This window comes from Mastacembelus armatus, chromosome 16, assembly GCF_900324485.2.
Source record: "Mastacembelus armatus chromosome 16, fMasArm1.2, whole genome shotgun sequence".
NCBI classification, from domain to species: Eukaryota; Metazoa; Chordata; class Actinopteri; order Synbranchiformes; family Mastacembelidae; genus Mastacembelus; species Mastacembelus armatus.
The window spans coordinates 17,492,514-17,512,668 of NC_046648.1; the positions used below are offsets into that span (position 1 = coordinate 17,492,514).

At 39.2% G+C, this 20,155-nt stretch overlaps 3 protein-coding genes across 5 annotated transcripts; 2 read left to right on the forward strand and 1 right to left on the reverse strand.

Annotated features, from left to right (window-relative positions):
* Positions 1-3: 3 nt before the first annotated feature.
* On the reverse strand, positions 4-2,370 carry LOC113136611 (perlucin-like protein). 2 transcript variants are annotated; one of them, XM_026317570.2, is made up of 5 exons: positions 2,331-2,370; positions 2,071-2,241; positions 1,756-1,907; positions 1,528-1,649; positions 4-357 (listed from the first exon to the last, which is right to left on the reverse strand). In XM_026317570.2, exons 1-5 carry the CDS (start codon positions 2,353-2,355, stop codon positions 195-197), a joined length of 633 nt encoding a protein of 210 aa, XP_026173355.1. In that variant the 5' UTR covers positions 2,356-2,370; the 3' UTR covers positions 4-194. The 2 variants fall into 2 exon arrangements, with proteins under 2 accessions (XP_026173355.1, XP_026173353.1); XM_026317568.2 differs by lacking the exon at positions 2,331-2,370 and having other exon boundaries at positions 2,071-2,317.
* A 1,129-nt stretch (positions 2,371-3,499) lies between these two features.
* LOC113136601 (C-type lectin domain family 4 member E-like) lies at positions 3,500-8,874 on the forward strand. Of its 2 annotated transcripts, none has more exons than XM_026317552.2 (6): positions 3,500-3,917; positions 4,476-4,583; positions 6,552-6,641; positions 6,790-6,941; positions 7,721-7,842; positions 8,180-8,874. In XM_026317552.2, the coding sequence occupies exons 1-6, from the start codon at positions 3,827-3,829 to the stop codon at positions 8,340-8,342; spliced, it is 726 nt and encodes a 241-aa protein (XP_026173337.1). In that variant the 5' UTR covers positions 3,500-3,826; the 3' UTR covers positions 8,343-8,874. The 2 variants fall into 2 exon arrangements, with proteins under 2 accessions (XP_026173337.1, XP_026173336.1); XM_026317551.2 differs by having other exon boundaries at positions 3,506-3,917; positions 6,552-6,683.
* A 537-nt stretch (positions 8,875-9,411) lies between these two features.
* On the forward strand, positions 9,412-18,779 carry cops7a (COP9 constitutive photomorphogenic homolog subunit 7A). Its single transcript, XM_026317546.1, has 8 exons — positions 9,412-9,540; positions 12,802-12,924; positions 14,184-14,259; positions 15,005-15,093; positions 15,870-16,072; positions 16,186-16,291; positions 16,769-16,938; positions 18,232-18,779. The coding sequence occupies exons 2-8, from the start codon at positions 12,802-12,804 to the stop codon at positions 18,269-18,271; spliced, it is 807 nt and encodes a 268-aa protein (XP_026173331.1). The 5' UTR covers positions 9,412-9,540; the 3' UTR covers positions 18,272-18,779.
* The last annotated feature ends 1,376 nt before the right edge of the window (positions 18,780-20,155 follow it).

The window sequence follows — 20,155 nt, forward strand, 5'->3', positions numbered from 1 at the left end:
ATATATTATTTTTACATGTTATACTTTATTACTTCTATTGCACCACGCTCTTATTTGACAGAGAGTTGATGATTTGAAGATCAAAACAAAGCAAATCTGTTGGTCATTGTTGTAAATGGACCTTTAAGTTTTTCAATAAAGCACAAATATATCTGTCGAAAATGTATGGTGTTCCTGCATTGGTGTGATGGGGCTCACTCGAGCGGGATGGCATCCTTCTGACAGATTCGGGGATAAGTGAAAGAACAGGGCACATCGTACCAGGTTTGAGAGCGGCTTTCAACCACTGCACAGTCTTCTCCCTCTGACCCAGCCATCGGGCTATTGTCTGGCTCAGATTTCACCTTGTTCCAAAATCTTGGGAAGAAAGACAAAAATCAGTGTGTGTGTGTGTGTGTGTGTGTGTACATTCAGCAGCAGTTTTCAGGGGAACTGACTGATGTCATCATCATGCCATGTGTCTGTGTGACGGGTGATATTACGAAAGGTGATCTGTGCTGTTTTCAGATACACTTAAATGAATAATTGATCCTTAAAAAACATATAATAATGACCACATGCATGTGGCACTTTTTTTCAGAAATTTCATTTGTACATCTTATATATGCAAGCTAGTAAGTATTTGGTTAGGAATTGCTTTGTTATTTAGGAAACCCTGTTGATCAAGTCATTGCATATGCTACACACATTTCCACAGCCCTACTGCAAGCTAGCTTTTATCTATGTTGTTTCTTTCATCAAAAATATCACCTCTACTATTGGATCTAGGCCTACACATAGACAGTCATGGGCTCCAGAGGGTGAACCCTACTCACTTCAATAATACCCTTGCTTTTTATCTTTTTATTAAATAAAATATTCTCCTTATATACTTTATGACTAAACAACTATCTGTGAAATAAATCAGCCTCAATTGTACTTTGCACTTAGTACTAATTATCAAATGTTAGCATGCTAACACGTTAAACTAATATGGTGATTATGGTAAGTATTATACCTGCTAAATACCAACATTAATGCTGTCATTAGAACTTAGCTCAAAGCTTTGCTCACGTGAAGCTTCACAGAGTGCTGTTGTGGGTTGTTCTTTTTTAAAATCAGCAGGAATATTCATTACATTCATTCAATGTTAAAAAAAAAAAAAAAAAAAGGATGAGGAGGGGGGAAAAAGCTCCAAAGACACTTCTGCTCTGCATTACATCTGCTCAGCAAGGTCACCTTACACACTAAAAATATTCTCGATGGTCTTGGCCTGCTCAGTGAACCTGTCTTTATTATGATGCTTTTCTCTCTTTTGTGATAATGCCCATAAAAAATAGTGCGAAGGTGTCGTTCTATATTTTCTTTACATAGACCTAAAGAAAACACTGGCTGTAAATCCTCTATACACCTCTCAGGTTTATGGCCTTGCATGTATGCACTTACAGTATGCCTATTGTTTTTACTATTTTGTTAATGAAGGCACTGTGTTTATTGTAGTTATATTGTCTTGCTGCGAGAAAAGTGTTTCAGTTGTTTCATACATACGGTGTTGTAAGTGTTGATTTGTCCACCCATTTCCAGTCGCCTTCATTCTCGCTGTCAGTCAGTCCGATCCAGTAGCTCGTGTAAAACCCTCCAAATCTTATGCTTTCTTTCTCTATGGCGTCCTGAAAATGTGTTGCAGCCACATTTATGGCCCGTTATCAATTCACAAATATATTGAAATACAGAAGAAAAAAAAAAATCATAAAAACAGTACACAGACACACTCACATGCTCTTCCTTGGTGGTCAAGATGGCAAGGTGGCCATCCATCTTTGTACAATTTTTTTTACTGTTCAACCAGTCCATCTTGTCAGCGGTGAGCAAGAAGCACTGATCGTCGACCTGAAACCACCCATCAGGACACTGGGTGCAGATAAACGCTGTGAGGAAAGGTAGACACAGTAAAAAAAGAAATAATCAGACAAACAGTAACAAAAGTTTACAGGGTGATAAAGCACAGGTGTGGAATTGCAGAATAACACATATAAAGAAATAACAAATTGTTGTCTGTCTGCTGGAGCCCGAAAGAGGAAAGCCCAGTACCTGGAGCTGAGTAATTCTTTGCCAGACTGGTATACTGATCACACAGGAATTTGTAGCGATTTTTCAGAGAGCTTAGTCTCAGCTTTAGGTAGGATACTTCTTCCTCTAGATTCTTTCCAGGCCGAGTGGAGGCTTCGGAAACCAACAGGCCGATGAGAACACAGAGGATGCCTGATGATGCCAGGGGGTAAAAATGCAGCTCAACTTTAATAAGCCACAAACACACATTCATCTGTCCATATTGTCTAACAGGGTCTTACCATTGGTTTTGATGAGGTTCATCATGTCTGCCAGGTTGTAGAATATGCTAGTGTCTCTCCCTCTGCTTGCTTGGTAGTTTTTTATAGTGCAGTTTTTGTACTAGAGGGAAGGGAAGGGAATGTACAGACAGATTGGGCTATTAATGGCTATCAAAGTGTGTAAACTCAGATGGTGCAATATTTTGTCTCCTGGCATTCAGGTTCTTTGTTATTTACAGTTGCATGAGCAAAGTTCCTTCCATGTCCTCTATGGCAAAGGTAGAGGTAAAAAAACATGACTCAGCACTGATCGGCAGCATGTGTACGTGTGGTACAAGTTATTAGTATTCTTTCTGCTGGTACAGCAGCTGCACTATCACCAGTAAACCAACACACACCTTTGTTTTTACGTCTTGTGGGTACTTTACAGACTTACATTCATTTCCTGGAGACTTACCATAAACCATAAACCAAGTCATCACTCGAAAATTCAATGATTTACATGGTGGGGACCAGATGCTGGTCCACATGAGAAAGGCCAAGTACCCACAACACACACGCACACACACACAGATACCAGATGCCCACTGTGTTGCTCCAGCAGACTGTCAGCATTTGTTTATTTTATTTATTTATTTATTTATATTTTTGGTATATGTCCCATCCCTCATTCCCACAGTCACTGTCAGCTCTCCTATTTCACAAGGTTTTGTTATTCAAACCACATTAATTAAAGCAGGGGAGCAATATTTTGTGTTTGTTTCTGTGTCTGTTCCAGTGATTAGATTAGATAAAATTGGCAATTGCACAAAATCACAAATTCCTTTTGCCTGAATCTCTGTACTTACCCCCCTGATTCAGAGCTTGGCCCTTATTTCTTAAAAAACACACACAGCTGCTCCCAGCTGCTTGTATTGTCTTTTTTTTTTTTTGAAATTAGTGTCAGGAAGGTGAAGGCACTTGCTGTTTTTTTTAACCACTTATTCTTCTTATCCTTATCATTCTGTTACTCTTGTTCTAGGTCAAATAAGCAACTCATCTGGTGTGTCATCTCTCAAACATTTCAAAACATGTGATTTCCAGAACCAGTGCTTCGCTCCAAACAGAGCTGGAAATTTCTGGAATTGTGTAATACATGGCATGTTGTAAGCAAAAGACCACTCCAAGAGACAAAAATCCAAAACACAGGGCCAACAGTAAGAAAAGAACTGTTTGGATTAACAGAACCTTTTCCTTTTCAGGAAACATTTTTTTTTCTTTTTTTTAAAACGGTTTATTTTAGCTTAAGGAACAGCATAGATTACTGAGCAGTACTTCTCTCAGCACATTTGTTTAACACTGCAGCAGTGTTGTAGGCCGGGAGACGTGGCTCGATAAATCAACCAGCAGGGCAAATTTAATTTCAAGGAGAAATATTGCTGCTTGGGAGAGGAGATACCAAAGCCTTTGGGGACCAGAGGAGGTATAGTAGAAAGACAGACAAAGTGGGAAAGAGTGTTAACAAGGACACCACAGACATGGAGGAGAGAGAAAACTACACCAGCCTGCAGGAGTTCACAGAGGATCCAGCACCTGGAGGGAACAGGCCCATTCTCGAACACAGCGAGGGTAATTTGTGTGTACTGCGTTTGGCAATAATGTTGACAGATTTGAAGTGTGTTTACTCCTGTCTTCTGTAGACTTACGCTCTTACTCTATTACTTACATTTAATGTCATATACTAGATATACTATGGTAGAAGTAGCCTCTGCTCTAACATCGTGTAGATTTTACATAAAAAATATATGATTATCTTATAAAATATGATGCCTGGTTACAGATTACACAACCAAAGAAGTTGGCTCCACCTCACCCTGCTATGTTAAACAGAGTTTTACATTTCTGAGATGTACCTATGATTGAGTATTTTTACTGTGTTTCGGCGCCTTTAGGTAAATAACTTGAATGATGCTGCCAGCCACTGCTTGACTGCATGTGTATATTGTGTGACGCTGACTATATACTAAACTTTAACTAGATGTGTAAATGTTATGCAGCTAAATTCTGGTCAAATGGGTTTGTGCTACAGTTTCCTTTTATTCAATGTCTGCACTCACTGCTACACCTGAGGATTAAAAATATTGAATTGACAGCTACCCTGCCATGGACTGTTTTGTGTCTAATCAGGCTCTCAGGGAATTAAGCGGAGCGTTGGGTGTTTGAGGAGTCAGGCTGCGTTCCTGCTTATTGGCTTTTTGGCCTCCATCTGCGCCAACATCGTACTCACTGTGCTCTGTAAGTACAAACACTCTCCTCCAACTCGTGCATGTCTGCCTGTCTGTCTCTCTATCTTGACTGTAAGTCTCACTCTGTTCCTCAGTCTGGCTGATTATCGTCTCTTTATTTTAGCTCAGTGTGCTTTTGGACACCTATAATTGGCAATAAAAATGATAAAGCGCTCTCTCCAGTCCAGTGAGGGTCATGTAATAGAAAAAGCACAAAAGTCCATAATTGTGAAATATTTCTCCTGCTGGGCCAACAGTCTCTGGCAGCTCAGCCTGCTAATGTGCTTGTGAGGACACTTTCATTTAAAATAAACACCACTGGGGCTGTACATGCTTGATGGATCACCACACGCACGTGTACACACACACACACACGCACACATACACATACACACAGATACACACAGGCCCTTTTTCATTCCTCACAAAGACATTACATTGACTTACATTTATTTTCTGAAGACTTGCCCTAACCTTAACCACAACCACTAACTACCTAACCCTAAACTGTGCCCTAACCTTAAGTCACCTCTTTAAAATTAATTGATTTAAATAATGGGGACATGAATTTTGTCCCTGCAAAAAAACCAAGTCCGTTTGCCAGAGACAAACATGTCACTGTGTAAAAGGTCTCCATGATGTAGCAAAAATATACACACACATGTATTTCTATACTTTGACATAATGACAAATAAACATAATAATGATCATTCCTGAAATTCCCTTCAAGGATGAATTATCTCATCTTACCTCATCTCATAGTGCATTCCCTACACCCTAATCCTAACATTAAGCATCACAAGTAATTGCCTAACCTAAATGCTTACCCTAATCCTAACCCAAAATGAGCCAAGTCTTAACTCTCAAAAAAAAATGGTGAAGTTGTAAAGACTGGCTCAAATGTCCTCACAACTTCAAAATGTCCACATAAGAATGGTATCAGACTGAAACGTGACCACACAAACATAGTAAGACATGTACACACACTCACACTTACAGACATACACAGAAGTGATCTGTATCTTAAAACTGGTTTAACTCCATGAATGTGGCAGAGAAGCAATCATACATTATGGACACTGATAAACTGGTCAATTCCTGCCAGTTACATGTACTATTGCATTTGTTGGGTATGATACAGTGTATATGTTGAGTCTATACTCACTCACTGTCCCACACACAAGATATATAGTTTGCAAAGCTAAATGTTTTCACATTACAGCACCGACACCTGTGTTTTTACATCAGCAGGCTCTCAGTAGGAAATGGTAAAGTGTTATTATTAGGAAGAACATTTTTCTATATAATACTGTGCATACTAACTCTGACGTAATTCAGTAACCACAGTGAAACAGCTTACAGCAAATCAACATAGAAAACTTTAAACATTATGCTGAATAATCTCAATGATAGTAAGTGGCTTGACTTTCACTTCCTCAGCAGCAAACCAACAATACTTTATCAAGTTTCAGACTCATTCTGAGATATTCTTTCATCTATCTGGTATCATCATGTCAGTATCTCTTAATGAAAGTCAAACAACTATTTGGCCATCATCTGTATTTATGACTTGGATTATGTCAATTAGTCTTTAAAGCATTGCAAAAATATTTTTTAATAGTCAAAGGAGATGTGGCAATATAAACAGAAGAAAGTGAAACGTAGAAAAATATCTGGCAATGAAACCAGAATAAGTTCACATTATAAATTATAATTTCTTACAGCCACAAGGGAGCTCATATAAACTCAATTACTCCAGAAACAGCAGCAATGAAATCTTACAGAGACTCTGAAAGTGCAAGATGGACCGTCATGTGTTTGAATAGGGAGAAGTTGGTGGCAAATGAAAAAACGCAGCAGCATGAAAATTAATTTGTTTTTAGTCATAATGTTGCTAATGGCAAGATTGGTCAGTCAGTCTCAACAAGTACTGGACAGACTAACCTTAAAGTGTCTCTCTATCTATCTACCTTCACAGTGATGGGCAGTCCGAACCCAGGTGCCCACCTGGACTCTTCATCTTTGACTTTGAAAATGAGCTCAGTGCAGAAACGTTACCTCCAGCTGTGTAAGGACTACACTACTCTGGGACAGAACTGCTCAAAGACAGGTGGCAGGATGTAGATAAAAAATTGTACATGATCTTCATTTCCTGCTGCCTGTGATTTAGAGTCCCCCCTCATCCTTTTATCTTGCTCTGTCTCTCTCATTAACAGTTAAGCAGTGCAGAGAGTGCCCTGAAGGATGGCTCCATGTCGGGGACCAGTGTTACTTTTTCAGCAATGACAAGCTGGACTGGCTGAAGAGCAGAGACAGCTGTGAAGAGATGGGCAGCCATCTTACCATACTGCACACCATTGAACAGCATGTATGTGTGTGTGTGTGTGTGTGTGTGTGTGTGTGTGTGTGTGTGTGTGTGCGTGTGTGTGTGGATGGAGCTGAGCTGAAGACAGCATAACAGACTTCACAGATAGAAATGAGCACTTTGTCTGCAGAGCCCTGCTGACCGGCACAGGTGTTTCTCATCCCCCATAATTGGCTCAGTTACTGTGTGGTGTCCACAGACTGTGTGTGTGTGTGTGTGTGTGTGTGTGTGTGTGTGTGTGCGCGCGCGCGCGTGTGTGTGTGTGTGAATAAATATGGGGAACATAAAACAAAGCAAGGTCATTTTTTACAGTCTTTACTTCAGCAAAGGCATAGTTTAACATTAAAAGTTGTATTTAAGTTTAAAGCTTTTTGATGGCAGTTTTTACTAATAACATTCACAGCAACTTGGTCTTATTTAAGTTTCCGAGTGCGGAGACCATGGCAGTGGGACAGTGAGCCCACGTTTACAACATCAAGATCCTCAAACTGAAGCAGCTAAATGGAATTCAGTCATCATTGTTTTTATTTATACATAGTAAAGTCTGAAGTATGTAAATATGCCTTAAAATTGTATATTCAGTTTTAATTTTCCATTGTACATTGGGTTTTTAAAGTGTAAAAGATGTGGGTTTTCATTATTATAATAAGCATGTGTGCAGCACAGCATGTGTTTTATGTGTTTGAATCTAAGTGTTTTGTAAGATTGTCATTATTGTTATTGTTAGGGGCTAAGGAATGGATTATAATAATGTTGTACAAGCATATGTATGTGTTTTCTAGGATGCTCTGGAAAAACAAGCCAGAAAAATTGGTGGATTTGATTACCACTTCTGGATTGGCCTGTCTGATACAGAGAAAGAAGGAGACTGGAGATGGGTGGACAACTCAACAGTGGAACACACGTATACTATTTAATTTGATTCTACCATTTATTTAATTATTTTTAATATTAAAGATTCTTCAGCATTTAAATTTTTCATGACTAAATTGTCCAGGGTGAACATAAACCATGCAAAGCAAACTAACCTATTCACCTGTTTGAAATGTAAAACTCATAAATTCAGAAAATATGTGCTGTCCAGTCTTGTATTTAAACCTCAGATACAAAAATGTCATCATCAGTAAGTCAAGGTGATGGGTAGAGCGAGGTCATTTTTCACAATTTTCAGAGACGGTCACAATTGTTATCTATAGCTTAGCCCATCTATCCCACTACCCTGCTCTCTCCCTCTGTCATAGATACTGGGATCAGTGGAACTCAGAGCCAGACAACCACCACTCAGGAGGGGAACATGGAGAGGACTGTGCCACCTTAAACAGTCATTCCAAGACATGGTTTGATGTTCCTTGTGATTTCATTTATAAAAGAATCTGCCAGATGGCTGCCATTGAGCTCAACTGAATCCTCATACGACAGAGAATAATGGAAAACTCATGCAGGGCTGTGAAAGAAAATGCCAAGAGCAATGGTTACATGTTTGGGTTTACAGAAAACACATCTCATATTTGAACATCAGACAGTATAGTTGTGTTTAGATTCCACAGCTCAGGGAATCCAATGCAAGTCCAGTGATGGTAGAAATGAACTATACAATAATACAACAGCTTTTAAGAAAGACACATATTAAAAGAGAATGTATAGGACCTAGAATTGTAGCATTATGTTGTTTTTAAACAAGTATGTACAAATACCTATTATTGGATGTCAGGTCAACCAAATCTAATTGATTATTACATTAATTACATGAATAATGAATTATTGTCTGTTGCTTCTGTTTGGGAGGGATCTGTATAAATTCAGAACCTGAATCTAAACTCCAAATAATTTTTATGTATTTTAATTTAGGGTTGTTTTCCATTTAAGATGAATCATACAATATTACAGACTTTTTAAAGTGAATGTATGTCAATAAAAATTTATTTTTTAAAATCCTTTTTGTTTTAGACAGTTTGGGTTTTTGATCTCATCATTTAATTTACATTTTTACAATTTAAAGTTTTTCATACACATCAAGCACTCTGTAAATGTAATTTGGTTCTGATTTAAAAACAATAGTAAATTATGTGTTAACCATGAATGGTCATTGCAGCTTATAAACTTAAAAAAAAAAAAGGTTCATTATGAGAAAGAGAAAGTGGCTCCAAGATTTTTAGCTTGTGACCACTTGTCACATAATTGTGATATGAGTGGAGTTCAAGAGTGATTTGCCATCTTGGATTGATTAATGTGAAGAATTTAATAGGTAAAATTAGAGCGGGTTATAGTTATGAAAGGTCAAAATTGAATGATAGGTCAAAATTCCTTCCTTTAATTACTTCGTGGCCCCTCACTTTTGTGTTAGGAGTCCATGGAGAGTGTCGATCCTCACGGGTATCAATTGATCTGATTGATTCACATGGTGTATACCAACTCATCGCTAGAAGGCGCTACTCTCTCTGATCCGAGGAAACAAGCGCTGATTGACAGCTGCACTACTCCCGCCTACTTCACCTCACTATCCAATCAAAGTCCAAGTTTCTTTGTTGTCGTAGTTGCGTGTGCTGACGGCGGAACTGGAGAATCGACAGGGAGGCTATCGGCTAGAAACCAACATAATAAGGTAAATTTAAAGATATACAGGCTTATTTTGACAATTTTTAGGAAATATCCACGTGCATATTTTTCCACAGTTGCTCTTGCATTAAAATGGTATGACTCAAAATAACCAGAAAGGCATAAAATGAACTGAGGCCTAACGTCATCGTTTAAGTGCGGTTGCTTAGCATTTAGCAACTTGGCTAGTATGACACATTAAGCTCTAGTTAGCACCTAGCTAGCTTAACACACATTTAAATAACAGATGTCAGTCTAAAAGCAACCTCCGCCTGAAACTTTAAATATGCTTTTGATATTGAGCGCTTTAACTGTGTCTTGCAGTAATGCTTGTTGACAGGGCCATTAGCTTTAATGTTAGCCGGATGATTTAGTAGTGCAGCTAACATTCATGCAGAGAGTTGAGTAGAGTCTCACTTTTACTATTTAATGTTAGCTACCTGTTTCTTTGATTCTCACCTTATATGACCAGTGAAGCATCTTAATACACCACCATTTTTTATTTATTTCAAACGAAAATCTTCTTGTCGAACTGTAGGAAAGGGTGTCTGCGTGTGTTTCCACAGACAGTTTGTTTTTGCATGCAAGGGTGAACGTGGAGTAATTACGTGTAAATATGTTATTCTCTACTGCTGTAAACTCGTGTGCACTTTTATTTTCTATTTTTCGGGAAGTAGTGTACTTCCATGTATGTGCAATCACAGCAAATACAAAGTATAAATTGTACTGTAAATCCATTGTGAGCGTCAGAAATATGTTAAGAGATAGTATCAGACAGTAAACTTTAAGTCAGGCATGAGGAGTACTTTTGTGTGTGATATTCAGTAGTGCTAAAACGATTAGTGACTGTGTAGTTTTAGTTATAAAATTGTTTAAACAGAGGGGTTGCAGTTTCTTTATGTATTTTATCATTGTACATTTAGTTTGTTTTGCTTTCCACTCTACTGGAATATTGTACTAATCTTATTACCAACACTTCAACACACAATTTCCCCATTTTGTTTCCCTCATGTATCTTTAAAGCTTTTAACATTATTTTATCTTTGCAGCTAGGGTATTATATTTTCCATCACTGATGATGCTCATACAGTATATAAGCTGCATTAACATAATATATTAATATAATAATATAAGTATTTTAGACTAATTTCACCAATGTTTTTTAGGAGTGTGCCAAATGTTTTGAATGGAATGCAGACTGCTGGTTGTGAGGGAATTTAAATAACATTTTCAGTCTCAGTTGTATGAGGAGAATTTGAGTTAAAATTCTGTGAAGGATTTCATCATGTTTAGTTATCATGCTGTCAGCAAAACAGCAGGTATCTGTTCAAACATTTAGTATTCATCATGCTGCACTTCAGTACGATACCTAGTCATAGAAGTGTTTTGCATTATATTGAGTCATTTAAGGTCCCTCTTGGTTGAAGAGGATTATGAGAAAGGTGAGTGAATCAGCTAAGTCTGTTCTGTGAGGGTATGATATACAACAGTGAAAGCTTAGAACTGCCAACTCCAATTTGAAATGGTTTGCCTTATACTCGCTTTGTCTTTATTTGTTATTTGGATCATTTATATGCCACATATATATTGGATCTCTGGCTCTGTTTTGAATCTAAATAACAAAGCAATAGTGAAATGAATGTGAAGTGTTTTGAATTGACTTTGTGGTGCCACTTGTGTCATACAAAAGAGAAGGAAAAGCTACTAGGACAAGGGTGGGATTGTTTATAAAGCCTATTTTTAGAAGAAGTTAAGAGTGCACTCATTTAATGTCATTACTACATGACAAAATAATCTATCACAGAGAGTAATAATTCAAACATTTGTGCTTCCCTGGATTTATTGTTAGTTATTCAGTATGACTTCTTATTTATAAGTTTTGACATTTATTTGTTTATTTTAATACTTATACCGAGGTGCTCAGTATCTGAACAGCTACATTTTGCATTTTGAACAAGTCTAAATATTCCACTTATATGCCATGAGTTTTGTTGTCCTTTTAAATTCAGTAGAAAAATGTAGATGGATCCAATCCAACTGCAGATTCTTGGCCTTATGTGATTTTTACAAAAATAGCTGAAATTAAAAGAGGTACTGTTTCTGAAACACAGTGTGGGTTAATTTGTTTGGCTGCCACATTTGCCTTCTCATCTGTTCAGGTTGCATGGGAATATACTCTTTGGACCTTCTTGATAGTGGTCCAGTGGGACAGCATATGGAAGACGTGCATGTGTGCATCTAAATTAGTCCGATTTTGCATGATAAAATGCATCATCACTTACTGAGATGAATAAGAACCGGTGAGACTACTCTAAGCACAGGCTTAAGTATCCATGCTCTCTTTTGCATTCATTTTAGGAAATGTCCTCAGGTAATGAAACCGATCTGACGCAGCTGCAATAATTTTATTATGTATCAGTAAGATTAAACTTCCCTTGTGTTTCAGGATGTGTCTGCTGGGATTAAGATCTTAAAATATCCCGTCAAAGTCAATAGGACATCTGATCACGTTGTGATGTTTGTTGGTTAAGACACATTTGAATTGTAAGCAACACACAAAAAGAGTTAAGCTGATATCCAACTGTGCTATTTCTTCTGTTTGGTTTAATTATGCTATGAAGCATGTGGGTAGATATCAGAGAATAGTCATTTTGTTTGTGTGTGTGCGTTGTTATGTCTAAATATATGCTTGAGGCAAAGGCAGATTCCTGTCACTACTTAGGTAATTATTCTGGTGTTGCCCTCAGCCCAAAGTGCATTTGCATCATGTCTCTATGCGGGCAATGGGTTTTGATGAATATACATGCCCTGCTTTGCATTCATTACACTTGTTGCTCTCATTGGTACTACCCAATGCAGCTGCTCTTCTACTATTTAAGTAGCTCTCCAGGTAATTTGAGGGTTAAGAGCTTTGGTCAAGGGTACTTAACTATTAGATGATAAATGAGGAGGGAGTATTGTTGGTTCATATTTATCTTTTCAACAAGCCACACATGGCTCGACCGTGTTTTAAAGAGCATGATATAATACCTAGAGAGTGTGGAGTGCTAATGTTCATTAATAGAGAAATGTGGGCTTTATTAAAGTATTTATATGACTCTGTCTCCAGTCTGCATACTCTCTCACCATAAAAGTGGAAGGGACAAGTTGAGAACTGAGATGTGATTTCTTTAATTTTTTTATACTTGTGCTATCTACATACCTCTGCCTCTCTTCTGTGTCTTTCTTAACTTTAATCTAACCTGTCACCTGTGTCCCCTGGTATCAGATGGAGGTGGAGCAGCTCCTGTCTCTGTCAGGTTCAGCACTGGCCCAGGCTGTCAGCTCTCTGCTGGAGACCCCAGGCCTCTATGTCTTCTCTGACATCCTGGAGCTGCCTAACGTCAGAGAGGTAAACACACTCTCGCAATTTATCTTCTTCATACTGACCTTTTTAGACATGGCATGAAATAAAATCATCTTAATTAGTTAATGTTATAACCCTTAATGTATCTGAGACAGGTGAGCAATCCAATCAAACAAACCATCATCAGAGGGGTCAGTGATGCATGTGACAGTGTTGTTAATGTAACTTCAGCATGTGTATTTCCTAACCACACTGGACAGTATCCGTCAAGCTGCTCGTATGGAAGTCCATATAGATTTGTGCAGTGATCAAAGTCACAGCTCTCCCCCAAGTCAGCCTCTCAATTTCAAAATGTACATGATCAACATATTACACACGTTGCATGAAAATACACGTGACACCCTATTTTAGAAGTGAAGTGCACTAGGTAAGGACAATGCAACACTGATTTTCCGCTCTTAAAGAAAAGTCCTCAATCGGCTGGAGCAAAAATCAGACCAGTGGGTAAAATTACTGAAGACTTGCGTTGTGTTTGTAGGAGTCAAACTGCATTTGTTCTTATTTACAAGGGCTGCACCAGTGGTTTTATCTGCACCAGGCAAGCTTCCCTGCTCTGAATTTTATGCAGAGGATATTGCATCTCAAACTTAACGTCTTAGAAAAGTAGGTGTAAAATCTGCAGTGCTGCTTTATTGGAAACAAAGAAAAGGAGAGAAATGGAGAAAAATGTCTTAGTGGTTCAGACAGTAAAATACTTCAGTGACTGAAGTGAAACATTTTGCATTAAATTAAAAAGCTCCATTATAAATTTACCTTAGCCCAAAGAACAACAATGCAACAGTCTGGTATAGTAATAAAGCTTTACCTCTCAGCGGTTTTCTGATTTAAGTATCCCTACTCTTCTTGATTTTAAATGGCTCAGCAGGTCCAGTCTAGTGAAATGTTGAACCACCCAGTAGCACTTAGGCTTGTTATATTATTTTTATCGGTTTCTAATCCGTGGCCAAGACAGATATCACCCGATGGGTTCCAGTCAGCCATAAGAAAACACTATGGAAGTGGTTAACTCTCCAGTCAGTCAGGATCACAGTAGACAGATTTTGATGCCAAGTGTGAATGAAATATAAAGAGTCAGGTCTTCACTTGGTCTGTTTCTCTTACTCTCTCTGAGTCTCAGCAAAATCTCTCCTTGGAGTGGCTCAGTGTGCATAGACAAAATGCGGTTTCACAGTTTTTTATGTGGAGAGACTAATTACTTCTGTGTTCTGCCTGTTCTGTCTCCTCATTTTCCCTCTAAACCCCAGCTGGAGAATGGCCCTCATGCACCAGTGTACCAGCTCTTGAACCTCTTTGCCTATGGAACCTACTGCGACTACAAAGGTATTGCAGTGGCAGCACAGTGTAAATAAGTAATAGGGCAGCCTGCAACTCTTTTATTATAAGCTTTATTTCTTTGCTGCAAGGCAGGCACCTTGACACAGCGGCTTTAAACACCCTCACCTGAGACACTGCAGGCAGGTTATTCACAGACAAAATTACTGGAGTACGTTTATCTGTGTGAGCAATGTTTCATAAGGTATCGTGATTGGCTGTTTTGCAGCAATGCAGGCACAATTGGGCAATAAACTACTCTTTTGTGATTTAATTTGCTTTCGGTGTAATGCGTCGGGAAGCTTCAACAAGAAGTACAATGTTAATTATGTCTGATTTTATGGTAAATATCAACCAGTAACCTGGAAAAAGAATGCAGCCTACTTTATTGTAGCCTTCCCTTTTGAGTCACACCAACAGGGAGCACATTTACTTTCATAGAGCTGTGTCGTGGTGCACTTACAGAAGCTGTCAGAGCTGCTGTCTTGGGGAGTGTGAGTCCTGTCACCAGGGGAGCAGGGCAGCAGGAGACAGAGTCGCTGGAGACCAGCTTCCTCCCGACTATGTTCTCTGACTGCTTAAACGGCTCCACACTCATGTGTGCCTCTGTGTGACATCGCACTCAAAAGTAATAAGTAGTGCCTCGATTATGTGTGGCTGTTCAACCCTTTGCAAAGTGACACTTACACACTACTATGGTATATTTTTCCCATTGTGTCTGTCTTTTATTTTATGCTCTTGCCTGCTGCTGTAGAGAGAGCAGCCTCTCTTCCAGAGTTGACCCCCGCACAGAGAAACAAACTCCGCCATCTGTCGATCATCAGCTTGGCTTCCAACCTTAAGGTTCGTTCTTTTCCCTTCCTGTTTATACAGAACAGTGCAGATGAACTGTAAAATTGTATTCATCTACAGAATGGAAAATAAATCGCTTTTCTGCTGCCACCATATTGCTGCAGGCATCATAAAGCGAGATATTAATGATGTATTAACACATCTTTTAAAATGGCTTTGCTGTTTTATTCGCACGCATAAAGTTTATATGAGCTTGGTTGTAATTTAAAGCTTGTGGCCACATTTATATCAGCTAAATTAGAAATCAAGCAACAGATAAGCGACAACTATTATTTCTCATGTCATTTTAGATTTCATATCTTTCCCTCCATCTGCATAAAAAAAGTATTAAATGTTTTTTAAGGCAGCTCTCATTTTCACCTTCCAACCATGCTGCACCTCTCCTTATGCCCTTTTCTTTCTCTGCTCCTGATAAATAATTGATTCATTATTCTCACCAGCACTTTTTTTTTTTTTTTTTTTAAGCTTAATCTCAGTCTCCATTACCGGTACTCTTCTCACTACTGCCTCCTGTTTTTCTCTGTAATGTCACTGAGTTCCCTGTATGTAAGCTTGAACTCTAATTGCCCAGTGAAGGATTGTTAAATTCCAGTCTCTCCTTTCATCATTCTCTAACAGTGACATTTACACAAATGAGCAATTTCACTGTAACATTTTTTTTGCTATTTTCCATCGAATCTTAAAAGTCAAAGGTGCCTGTTTACCTTGGTTAAAAAAAGAAATTGTGAGGATTAAAGTCTCTTCATGTCATTTCCCCCTCCCTTCAGTGCCTGCCATACTCACTACTCCTGCAGCAGCTGGAGCTAAAGAATGTGCGGGAGCTGGAAGACCTGCTGATCGAAGCCGTTTACTGTGACATCATCCAGGGAAAACTGGATCAGAGGAACCAGCAGGTGGAAGTGGACTGCAGCGTTGGCCGTGACCTCGGCCCCAACGAGCTCCCAAACATAATCAACACGCTGCAGGAGTGGTCAGTATGCCCTCTGTTTGTCTGTGCACACCCTTTAGATTTATGTCTCAATTATCTTTTTCCTTAACTTACAGTCTGCCTCCCTTCATGCCTGTCTTTTTTTCCTCTCACAGGTGCACAGGGTGTGAAGCAGTGCTGTGTGGCATTGAGGAACAGGTCTCGAGGGCAAACCAATACAGGGAGAGCCAGCTAAAGGTCAAAGTCCAAGTGGAGACAGAGGTCTGTTTATCATCCCTCCAGCCTACAGTTGTATCATTCTTTTCTCCCAGAAAATGCAGTAAATGTGACTCATCTCTCTTTGTTTGTGGAATTTTAGTTTCCTCCTTGACTGGATGTTTTTTTTCTTGCATCTCTTCTGAGGGTGTCGTCATTTCAAGCATGTTCATACCACTAACTTAAAAAATGAAACTCATGAACACTAAAACAGGTTTTGCTTACTTATACTAAAAGAACTGTACTCTGAGAGATACCTATTATATTTTGATAAATCTGAGAATCTCAGATTCATATAAAAGTTTTGCTACATTTTTTTTTTTTTACACAGAACAGGGACTGGATTTTGTCCCCCATCAATTCCATTGGAAGGTCATTAGGACAGGAGCAGTGATTACACAAGCAGAGTGACCTGTAAAACTGTGAAATTTAACTCATCCCTTTACTCTTTTACCTTTTAATTACTCTTTACTTTTTCTGCAGGTTTCAAACCTACAAAAAACGTTAAAGGCCAGTGCTGCCTCTCCGTCATCGGGGCCCGCCCCTGCTGGAGCCGCCTCCAATCAAGACGCAGACCAGCCAGCTGAGCCACGAGACCCTGCCTCCTCTCAGGAACCACGACAACCAGGAAAAAAAAGTTCAAAGGTTAAAGGGTGAGTATTGCAGCCTTATGGTTATGTGGAGGAATGTGGCTAAATGCAAGTGGTGGTGTCTGCGTGACTGAAGTACTCTTAGCATCCTTGATGTTATAAATTTTTGTAATAAAGGAGCCACCAGGAGTTTCCCTAGAAATTGCAAACCAAACATTTCACAAATTGAACACAGAAAATATTTCTGGCCATGTAGAATAATTTACTGAAATGGAATTTATTCAAACTTGTTGGTGCACTCAAGTTAGTGGGGGGGTTTTTTTCCAAGCAAATAAATTGTATTTATTCCTGCTAGACATAAAATTGGAACAAAGACCTGCATGTGAATGTTCTTTCCATTACGTTTATTTTATTGTGGTTTCTTGCTTTGTTCCGTGAAGCACTTTGTAACTGTGGTTTCTGAAAGATGCTTTATAAATAGAAATTTACCTAGTCATAACCACAGCTCTATAAAGGCGGCACTTCAAACACTAAATTAAAGCCATTAGTCCAATATTCTTGTAGAGAGCAAAGTTAATTCAACAGAGAACTACTATGTTTCCATTTTTCTAATAAACATTAAAAAGCCAGCTGCTGGTGTAAGTGGTTTGTCTGGGTGAGTGTGTGTGTGTCTGCATGAAGCACGTTTATTATCAGATGTTTTGCAGCCATTCTCTGACCCTGCTATCAGGGTTTCTCTTACAGTTCTGCTTCCATCCGGCCCAATTACTGATGGCTAATTTCACATCTGTCCCAGACTGTAAAATGTCACTGGATATACAAATGCCCCACAGGCTTTCCACCTGAAAGAACCGTTTCCCCCTTCAGTGATCAGATGTTTGGCTCCACTGCTGTTAATGTTGTTTGTAAAGAGAAAGGCCTGCTTATTTTCTGGCTGCCTGTCACATTTTGATGAGGCACAGAACCCTATAATTTTCATCACTCAGCACTGCACTTCATTCCAATAAAGATCCACTTAATGTTTTGAAATCCAAATTAATGATAGCTTAACCTCAATTCTCAAATTAAAATAGGTTTTGACACAATTTCTTTATAAAGCTATTTAAAGGATGGGATTGTTAGCACATTAGTTATTATAAGAATTTGTTCTTTGCAAAATTCAGAGAGATGAGTTTCATTGCAAACACTACTGATATTAGACATTTTAACAAAGACGCTTTTGCGCTGAAGTCGAATCAGTAATGTGACGGAGTAGACCAAGTTGAAAACATGTAAACCATTAAATTATCCCGATGAATCCACGCAAAACACCGATTCAGTGTTGTTTATTTTTCTAATTGTTTGTTTTCCTTTCAGGCTGCGTGGCAGTGGAAAGATCTGGTCCAAATCCAACTGAAGATGAGAGAGACAGTGGCACTGATGGACACTCTCATTGTAAAATGGACACTTGGATGTGTTGACAGAGAAACAGATACATTAAACAATGTGACCAATGTTCACGGACACCCTCGTCACATACACTTCCAGAAAGCTTTTTGGGAACTTTTCTTGTCACCTAATCTCACCTTGATGGATTTGGAAATACATACTGGTTGATGGATATGACAAGTGTGACATCTACTTTTGCAGTTGTTAATAGTCTAACAGGTGGACTGACAGTGTAGATACAGACACACACACACACACACACACACACACAGGGCACTTGTAACAGACTGCAGCAGGAGTCATTTGCCTTTGACCAGAAACAGGATCAGTGAATTTGATGCGTACGTGTGTAAAATGTTTTTTTTGGCTTAGAGTTATTCTACGCTGCTTTGTAATTTTTGCTCTCTGCTGAGTTGAGACATCTATAAAACCAGAATATAAAATTGTAGGGGAATAAAAGGAAGTCCTGTACTTATCCTGACCATCTCATTAATGTCACTGTCACTTCTTTTATTAAATGCACTTCAAAGTGCATCTCAGGAGGGTGCACTGCTAAATGTTAGCTCGCAGAAGGGGGCTACTCGTTAGGAGGTCAAGCCATTAATTAGGGCATGTCCCCAAAGAGACTAATGCATTATAGAGCTGAGGCTTCCCCTGTGCGCAGCTAGAATTGCTGCACACACACACACACACCAACTGCATTCATATTTCATATGAGTATGTTTTGCCCAGAGCTTCTATTTCAATGTCAAAATTGCCTCTTGAAATTGCCTGCCACCCTTCCTTGTACCTCCATCACACAGTCAAAATTGCCTTCATGCCTGCCTTACCCATTTCTCACTTTTGATTTTGTTTTCTCTAAATTCCCCGCTCTCCATCCAGCATGACGTTAATGGCGACAATTAGCTGACCAGCAGCAATAGTGAGAGAGAAACAGGGAAATTATGATCCGCTTTCATCTAACCCTGCAAATTTCTCCATTCCCCCCCTCCCTCCAAACACCCCTCCCCACCTCTATAAATAGTGGTGTTAATTTCAGGCAGCGTGATGAAGCTTGGTTGGTTCACAGTTTTTCACCAGATTTGAGCTGTGAATTCTAACAGCTGTGCACCTCGAAGTGTTTGTGAGACAGAGCGGGTTAGCTGGCGTCCGTTTTAGTTTGGAGCCAAATTGGCGTGTGTTTGTTAAAGGTATGAGCATGTGAGCGATGACTCCGCACGCGTGAGTTCACACCTAACTTCTGTTTTAGCGTTTGCTGTTTGTCCACTGTGGAAGCGGATTGCTGCGGTGTCTGCTGCTATGTGTCTCATAACTCAGCCAATCAATGACTTTGACTGATCAGTAAAATGCCCAGAGGAGATGGAAGCGCTGGCTGCGCCTCAGACGGGTGAAGAATCTCAATACACTCGAGTGGCATTTCTCCTCTCGCACCCGCCTTGATTTTTATTGACATTTGTTTGAAAAACTGTACACAGAGGAAATTCTTGCTTAGCATCCTTGTTAATCTTTCTGAAGCGAGAGGATTCCATATGAGGTGAGGAGATAAGGAAAAGCTTCAGACACAAGCAGCCGCCTTATTATTTCGCCCCCTTTGCAGCTCGTCACTGGTAAAAACATGATTGGCACATGCGGGTGTTTTTAATGCCAGGCGTATGGTTTAAAAATCAATGCGAGGCTGCGGGCTAAATGTTCACTTTAGGGAGAGAGAAAAAAAGATTAGAATACAGGGGTTTCTATTAAAATGCACAGTGTACGCTTTATCCTTCCCATAAAGCACTGCAGATCGCACAACTCTCATGGGATTTCGTTCAACATGCACAGACATAAACAGACACAAAAGCTAAAACGCCAG

Coding starts and splice junctions, on each gene's coding strand:
- LOC113136601 (XM_026317551.2), top strand. CDS start 3,827: ATGGAGGAGAGAGAAAACTACACCAGCCTGCAGGAGTTCACAGAGGAT. Junction 3,918..4,475: donor CATTCTCGAACACAGCGAGG/GTAATTTGTGTG, acceptor GTGTCTAATCAG/GCTCTCAGGGAATTAAGCGG. Junction 4,584..6,551: donor CATCGTACTCACTGTGCTCT/GTAAGTACAAAC, acceptor CTACCTTCACAG/TGATGGGCAGTCCGAACCCA.
- cops7a (XM_026317546.1), top strand. CDS start 12,802: ATGGAGGTGGAGCAGCTCCTGTCTCTGTCAGGTTCAGCACTGGCCCAG. Junction 14,260..15,004: donor AACCTACTGCGACTACAAAG/GTATTGCAGTGG, acceptor CTGCTGCTGTAG/AGAGAGCAGCCTCTCTTCCA. Junction 15,094..15,869: donor GCTTGGCTTCCAACCTTAAG/GTTCGTTCTTTT, acceptor CCCTCCCTTCAG/TGCCTGCCATACTCACTACT.
- LOC113136611 (XM_026317568.2), bottom strand. CDS start 2,302: ATGAATGTGTGTTTGTGGCTTATTAAAGTTGAGCTGCATTTTTACCCC. Junction 1,908..2,070: donor AAAGAATTACTCAGCTCCAG/GTACTGGGCTTT, acceptor CTTTCCTCACAG/CGTTTATCTGCACCCAGTGT. Junction 358..1,527: donor AAATCAACACTTACAACACC/GTATGTATGAAA, acceptor TTTCTTCCCAAG/ATTTTGGAACAAGGTGAAAT.